At 34.7% G+C, this 7,098-nt stretch overlaps 2 protein-coding genes across 3 annotated transcripts in view; one reads left to right on the top strand and one right to left on the bottom strand.

Annotated features, from left to right (window-relative positions):
- The window catches only part of LOC111686900 (helicase domino), a 38,952-nt gene extending 37,405 nt beyond the window's left edge, over nucleotides 1–1,547 (top strand). For both annotated transcript variants that reach the window (XM_046954269.1, XM_046954270.1), the window contains one exon: nucleotides 121–1,547. In XM_046954269.1, the coding sequence (XP_046810225.1) occupies nucleotides 121–648 (528 nt within the window). In that variant the 3' untranslated portion in view covers nucleotides 649–1,547. The remainder of the gene's footprint in view (nucleotides 1–120) is intronic.
- Nucleotides 1,548–3,976: 2,429 nt separating this feature from the next.
- Nucleotides 3,977–7,098, bottom strand: part of LOC111686899 (protein PTHB1) — a 4,607-nt gene continuing 1,485 nt past the window's right edge. Inside the window, exons 2-8 of the mRNA XM_046954099.1 lie at nucleotides 6,624–6,731; nucleotides 6,408–6,541; nucleotides 5,418–6,351; nucleotides 5,136–5,352; nucleotides 4,901–5,067; nucleotides 4,715–4,844; nucleotides 3,977–4,656 (exon numbers count right to left, since the gene is read on the bottom strand). Of these exons, the coding sequence (XP_046810055.1) occupies nucleotides 4,093–4,656; nucleotides 4,715–4,844; nucleotides 4,901–5,067; nucleotides 5,136–5,352; nucleotides 5,418–6,351; nucleotides 6,408–6,541; nucleotides 6,624–6,731 (2,254 nt within the window). The 3' untranslated portion in view covers nucleotides 3,977–4,092. The remainder of the gene's footprint in view (nucleotides 4,657–4,714; nucleotides 4,845–4,900; nucleotides 5,068–5,135; nucleotides 5,353–5,417; nucleotides 6,352–6,407; nucleotides 6,542–6,623; nucleotides 6,732–7,098) is intronic.

The following is a 7,098-nucleotide window of genomic DNA, read 5'->3' on the forward strand; positions in this document are numbered from 1 at the left end:
GAGCATTTATTGAAAAGTAGTTTCAAATACCAAAAGAATTTGGAGATTTGGCAAAGCCTCTCTTATTTACTTTCTCTCTTACTTCACTCACTTATTAATTTTTTCATTTGCCATTCTCAGGTTGTTTCGGCCGCTTCAGCTCAAGCACTGGCTGCTGGTAATTTAAGAGCCCATGTCGCAGGTGGACAAAATATAGCAGGCACTATTAAAATACCAACATCCGGCTCTCAATCTCAGACACAACAGGCCATCATAACGGCAATACAACAACAAGCAGCTGCTCAACAAAGTCAACGACAAAACGCCAGTCCCGTACGTTTACAAACAACCGCAGGTGGCAATTTAGTGGCTGTCGTACAGCAACAATCTTTACAACAGCAACAACAACAACAGCAGCAGCAGCAACAACAACAAAATGTTGTGGTAAGTTCATCGAGTGTTGTTTCAGGCAATATGAACACGTCGAATGTAACACAAGCTGAAATAATGACGATAACACAAACATCAGCAGGAGCAACGATGACATCATCGTCTGCTCAACAGCAACAACAACAACAAGGAGTAACTAGCCAACAATCGGCCACACAACAAGTGCGCACATTGGTTAAAAAGAAAATCATGCAAATTCGCAATGAAAATAAAGATTAAATCACATAAAATTATTACAATTTTGTAATTTAAACCCCCAAAACAAAGTCTTCGATCTCTCTCACACACTTTTTTCTTCAAAATTTATACAAATTTGGAACTTGTTAAAAATCAAGAAATAACTTTTTGTAAAATTTCAAAAAAACAATAATAATAATTAAATGCTCACTTTTAAGATTTTATTAAGTTTTGTTTTTTGCTGCTATTCAAGTTCTTCATCATCAAACAAATTTCAAATATTATAAAGCACTCAAGTATTATTTGTTTTAAAATTAAATTTAAATAAATTTTAAAACAAACAACAAATTCATTAAACAAAAAATAAAAACAATTATAATTTTCTCTATTTTTTTAAGTTTGGCGTTGTGTGTATAAATTGTTCTTTAACAAACAAACAGAAAAAAAGAAAAAAAAAATTATAATTTTAGGTAAAAATTTAAATTTTAAGCTTTTATTAGTTGCTTTACTAAAGTTACAATTTAGTTTTGTAATCTTTTTTTAATTTTGTAATCTTAAAAAAAAATTTGATTAGTTTTTTTATGTATAAATATAAACGAGTTTTTTTATTATTAAAAATAAAAATTAAAAAATTTAATAAACTAATGTCTGTAATTTATATATTTTATTTAATTTACTTCTCTTTTTTATATATACATTAACAAGAAAATATACTTAGTTTTAGTTGGAAAAAATATGCTATAAACATTATTTTAAAACAAAATTAATTAGTTTTTATCTTCTATATACGTCTACTACTACTACTATTACTGCTACTACTATATCTCTCTTCTTGTTAAGGGAATATACATTTCATAATGTAAATTAAGTAAATATAAACAAAATTAAAATACATATTAATATATTAAAATTAAAAGAAAGTAAATAATAAACAAATATTATTTCAAAAAATGTAATCAATGTGCTGTTTTTTTCATGTATCCAGTTTTTGTATTTTTGTTATATACAATCATCTAATTAGGTTACTTTAAATCCATCCACTTTAAATTCCATAAATCCATTGAACATAGTGAAGTAGGATTTGCTGAGCAGTTGAATATGTGATGGATGTCCTGAGCGCCCTGACCACATGCAGGACATTCGTTGGGGACGGCACGGTCTATACGTGACAAGTAGGCATAGAGCCTGTTGCTCCATCCCGATCTTAGTTGTGCCAGAACTACTGTTGTTTTCCGCGGCACGTTTTCTTTCGCTATGTCTGCTATGGGCAGGTTAGTGACGTTGAAACAGCTGGATAGTTCTTTCCTAAAATATTATAAACTTATCTAATTGAGTTAGTGTTTGTGGGTGCAAGGGGAAGAAAACTTCACTTCAGTATGTCTTAACTATAGGTCTGTGGGGTGCAAATTTCTAGGCCTAGCGGGACAAATATGTCGAAACGCTTTAGGTGAACATATGTCGGCATAATTTCACGGTTGTCTTATTCACTGGTTCTTTCTGTATCTTACACGCAGATGGCAATATGTGTACATGGTTCTGACGCACTATATGCAAGCACTTTGTTGTCTGAGCATTATTATCCGGTTGCTTAGCTCTTAGGTTGCAAAAACATCACTTTCGTTTACAATCATTTAGATGGGATGTAAACTGTTGAGTTGAACGAAACACGTATTCATCAACTAAGCAAAAATCTTTGAGGTTTCCACGACAAACGGATCTTCGCTACAAAACAACTCGATGTTCAACGGACAACAACTAAGAACTGTTAACTCGGCACAACGACTTTGCATGGGTCGCTGCTACAACAACAACGTATTTATCAAATAAGCAGAAGAGAACATTGTTCTTACCCACAGAGAATACACTGTGGTAAATCTGCAATGAACAGAGTATTTCCTGAATATATCTGGAAAAGGAAGGAAAAATTAAACTTTTGTATAAAATACCTTCATCCATCATCATCATTGAACGCAGCACACTTATCATACATTCGACACACACAAATCAATGTAGATATAAGGAATGGTAAGATCCGTATACGCCAACAAGCATCCTGAATCATATACACTTAATACCAACTCATTTGTGGAGTATCTGTTGTCTCGGCAACAGCACTGAACTTATGCAGAATTATAGACATTTACAGTGCATCAGCCTTTTAACCGATATTGTCTTCCACGAACTTTTATTTAATCCATAGCCACTACGTGTACTCCGAAAAGGCATGGGATAAGACAAAGTTTAAAATTCTGCACTGCGGGCTATAGGTTCTGGTGGAGTGACACCATTTCAAATCATTCCAAGGAAAGGCCGAGGACACATGATGTCATGACCTGTTTATAGTCCCGGCAGAGTAAATGTAGTGGTAACACCCCTAACATACCATAATGGCGTGTTTTATCAAGGTAGCACGACCCCAAAGGACCTAGAGGGACAATTGAACAAATGCACCGTATCGTGAGGACTTTGATGACATGACAGGGCAACGGCTTAATGTGCCAAGAACGATTTTTTATGGTAGCAGTTGAAGAAACTGCACCGTGAACTAGTAGGATATAACTGGGGGTTGCTTATTTAGAACTTTTTTTTGCAACTGTAACCCTTAATATATTCAATGACCGCCATTTTATGCAGCATTTCCAGAGCGCCTGCAATTGATGGACTGTCTACTTCCGATTGTATGACGTCTTTAATGACGATGCGAAAGCGTCATATGTATATCCGTTTGTGTGTGGGAGAGTGTCCTCCATCGCAATCTGATGATTGCCTAGTTACCTGATTTCCTCATGTAAGTGATCTGTACTTTTGACCCTATGCCCCTAAGTTTTGTCAAAGCTGGACTTTTATGTTCTCAATTTAGAAATCGATCTGTGGTGGCAAATCAATGTAAGTGATCAAGAGATTTCGACCTTTCATCTAGCTCTTAACGATCTTCCATGTCGATGCAAAAGCGTCAGATGTCCATCCGTTTGTGGCTAGGAGAGTGATCCTCCATCCGAATGGGGTGACATGCCAACTGTCTAGTTAAAAAAACATAATGTGTTGTGATGGACAGTAACCTGTACTCTGTACTTTTGTCTCTATGGCCTCTAGTTGCTACGGTGCCGGGCTTTTATGTTCTCAATCTAGGATTCGATTTGTGGGGCTTAATCTATGTAAGTGATGGCAAATTTTCGAAATTTTATCTAGAGAAACTTAAAAGCATCGAAAATCTATTCGGCTATGATTGGGACATGGATCCTCCATCAGAACCTGATGGTGAATAGGCAATGGACATGTCAACTGAAACTGTCTAGTCAAAAATACATTATGATAACTGAGTGACAGTAGAGTGACCTCAAGTATAAATGTAAACATAATAAAGGATTAATTATAATAAACGATGTCCTTTAATTTTATTCATTATAAATGAGGGAAAACGATATATACTACACTTGTCTATACATAAATATCGATATATATATAATTATAAATTATCGTTCTATTTCACCACCATATACCCAAATCACTAAACAGTTCATCAGATGAGGGCAATTTAAATTCATCATTCAACCACTCGGCTTCATTACCATTCGGCAATTTGTCCTTAACACCATATTCCTTTTTATAGCCCATCTTACGCAAATCCTCCTCGTCTTCCTCTGCATCCTCTTCATCGTCTTCGACAGCTTCAAGGGTGCTGAGTTTATTAAATGGTTTTAAACGTTTTACAGCGCCCGTTGTTGACTTCATTGGCTGAACATTGAGTATTTCATGCCAATTTTCGGTAGCATCAGTTCCAGATGTAACATTTTCTACTTGGGCTTTTGACATTTTAGGTAATTCGACTTGTTCTTCATGCATAGTCTCAATTTTTAAGTCATTCGAAGCCAAACGTATTATGCGTTCAAAAAATATCGCAAAGTGTTTACGGAAACGTGTATAATCGAAAATATCGTGGCTGGTGTTGGCATCCATCATGTTATTTTGATTGTTGGCATTTTTCGACCGATTTAAAGGACCATAATGATGAAGCATATCTATGCCAGGTGCCATAGATTCTTCCCAACTCTGTAAAGGGTTTGAGATTGAGAATTTGTACGATCTTTAAGCTTAATTTTCTACAAACCAATTCTGTCCAGTCCTCAGCCGGTGAGGTTAGGATTGAGGAAATTATTTTCACAATTTTTTCCTCAAGATTTAACGTTGATATGATAAATTTGGCCACCACTAGAGCACAGGATAAATCGCAACGTTGTCTGGAATTTGATTCGATTTCGAACTCTAAACATTCTACAACCATAGTCTTACTCACCTCAACTCATCTTTACGCATTTCCATTAATTTATCACCTTCTGCTATTAAATGATCGTAATTCTCCTCAATTTGCATGACCAAGGATTCTTTGGGTTCATCATCAGATTTCTCTTGTAATTTACGTTGAAGATCTTTAAATTTTTGCCAAAGTTCATCCAATTCGAACTGGAAATTTTTGAAAAAATATACAACATTTTAAAAAATTAATACAAAACCTTAATTTAAAGGATTACTGTTTGTTTTCTAATATTTTCCTGGGTCTCATGATGGACATCGATTCTGTGTAATATTGGCTGGACGGGTATAAATGCTGTAGATCTAATATTTTCGATTTTCTGACTTATAGATGCTTTAGGGTTTGGAATTTTTGTTTTGGCTGGTGGATCCATTGAAAGCGTAATTAGACGTTCCATAATTAAAGGGAAGGTCTCCAAATAATCGGATTGAATTCTATAAAGTTATAAGGAGACAATACAGTTAGAAGTTAATTCAAATAGTGAAGACTCTAAACGCACCTTATACGATTTGAGTTCTTAGCCGCCACTATAGTAATAATTTCCTCCTGACTCTCATCGGCCGTTGTAAGCAGCAGTAAACCTATAGCCTGAACATCTGATTCCCAACTTAAAAATTCCGGAAAGAAATCGGTTAATTTCTTATTACCCTCCTTGCAATTGATAGTAAAAGTCAATTTTATTCCGGCCGCCTTTTGAGGTTGTTTCGTTTTGAAAAACATATTTAAAGGCAGATAGGCAAACTGATGTATAACTCTGGGTATACCTTTTAACGATATATACGATACTACCGCTTCTATGCGGGCGGTAGGTAAATGTAATAGATCAGCTATATAAAAATCCAATTCCATTTGTTCGGTAGTATCAGCTTTGATGTCTGTAAAAGTTAAAGGATCTTGTGAGCATTTAATGCCATCGGGAAGATTAAACACAACTTGTAATTCGGAAAGATCGATATTTGTATGCCACTTCAGTACACCCGAACAAACGGGTAACTCCTTTAAGGCCACATTAGCTGGTATATCCAATAGTATGGTATCCGCATCATCTTTAGTCGAAGTGTCTATGGAAAATTTCAATTGAACATCTTCATAGGATTTCTTGTTTATAATTTCCATATCTTGTATATCGGTGGCTTCTTTAATTTCCTGTTCTAGTTGTGTGAATTCATCAAATGCCTGCTGAAATGTTAACTCTTGTGTATTCATAGGTGGCACTTGAAATATGAAGGGATCAGAGCCCAAATAGCCTATTCTCAATTTACCGGTAGAACCTAAAGTTACTATAGCACCTGGTAAACCCATTAAATTAGATCTTTGTAGAGCGACTGGAGACTCATGTTTAAATTGTGCTGCCCACATAATGCTGGCATTTTCATAGATAAAAACTTTAGCGGATTCCGAAACTATAATGGTTACGAGGCGGGCAGTGGGTTCTACAAATAAATAGTAATATAACTTAAATAACAAATACATAGTGTTAATAACTTACCCCAATAGTAGCCTACCACGAAAGTATGAAAACATTTCGGTGCATAGTCCAATTTTAAAATAAATTCCATTTTTCCGCTATCCGTTACACATATAAAATTTCTTTCGCCCAATATCATGATTGAAGCATATTCACTGTAAATGTTTATAAAATGCCATAACTAATTTAGAACAAATTTCAATTTGTTAAATAGAATATTATTTTCAGAAATCATACCTTTTGCTTTGTACCACAATCATATCTAGTATTCCCTCTCCTAGACAAATGGACCATATTGGCTGATAGTGTGATTTATTTATGGAAGAATGAGAAAGATCTTGGTATCTGCATGAGAATTGAGAAAAGCAGAAACATAACATTTTATATCCTAATTAGCATTTTCAGTAAGAAAGATATTCTCAGGACTGTAATTTGCGTTCTAGACTATAGACAAAACTAGATTATAGACCAGGCTATAGAACATAGACTATAATATAATAGACTAGACTATAGACTAAACTATGAACTAAACTGTAGACTTAGTCTAGTCTTTAGTTTGGTCCATAGTCTTGTCTATAGTCTAGTCTTTACCCTAGCCTATAGTCAGACTACAGACTAGACTATAGACTAGACTATAGACTAGACTATAGACTAGACTATAGACTAGACTATAGACTAGACTATAGACTAGACTATAGACTAGACTATAGAC

The sequence above is a fragment of the Lucilia cuprina genome, chromosome 6 (genome assembly GCF_022045245.1).
Source record: "Lucilia cuprina isolate Lc7/37 chromosome 6, ASM2204524v1, whole genome shotgun sequence".
NCBI lineage: Eukaryota > Metazoa > Arthropoda > Insecta > Diptera > Calliphoridae > Lucilia > Lucilia cuprina.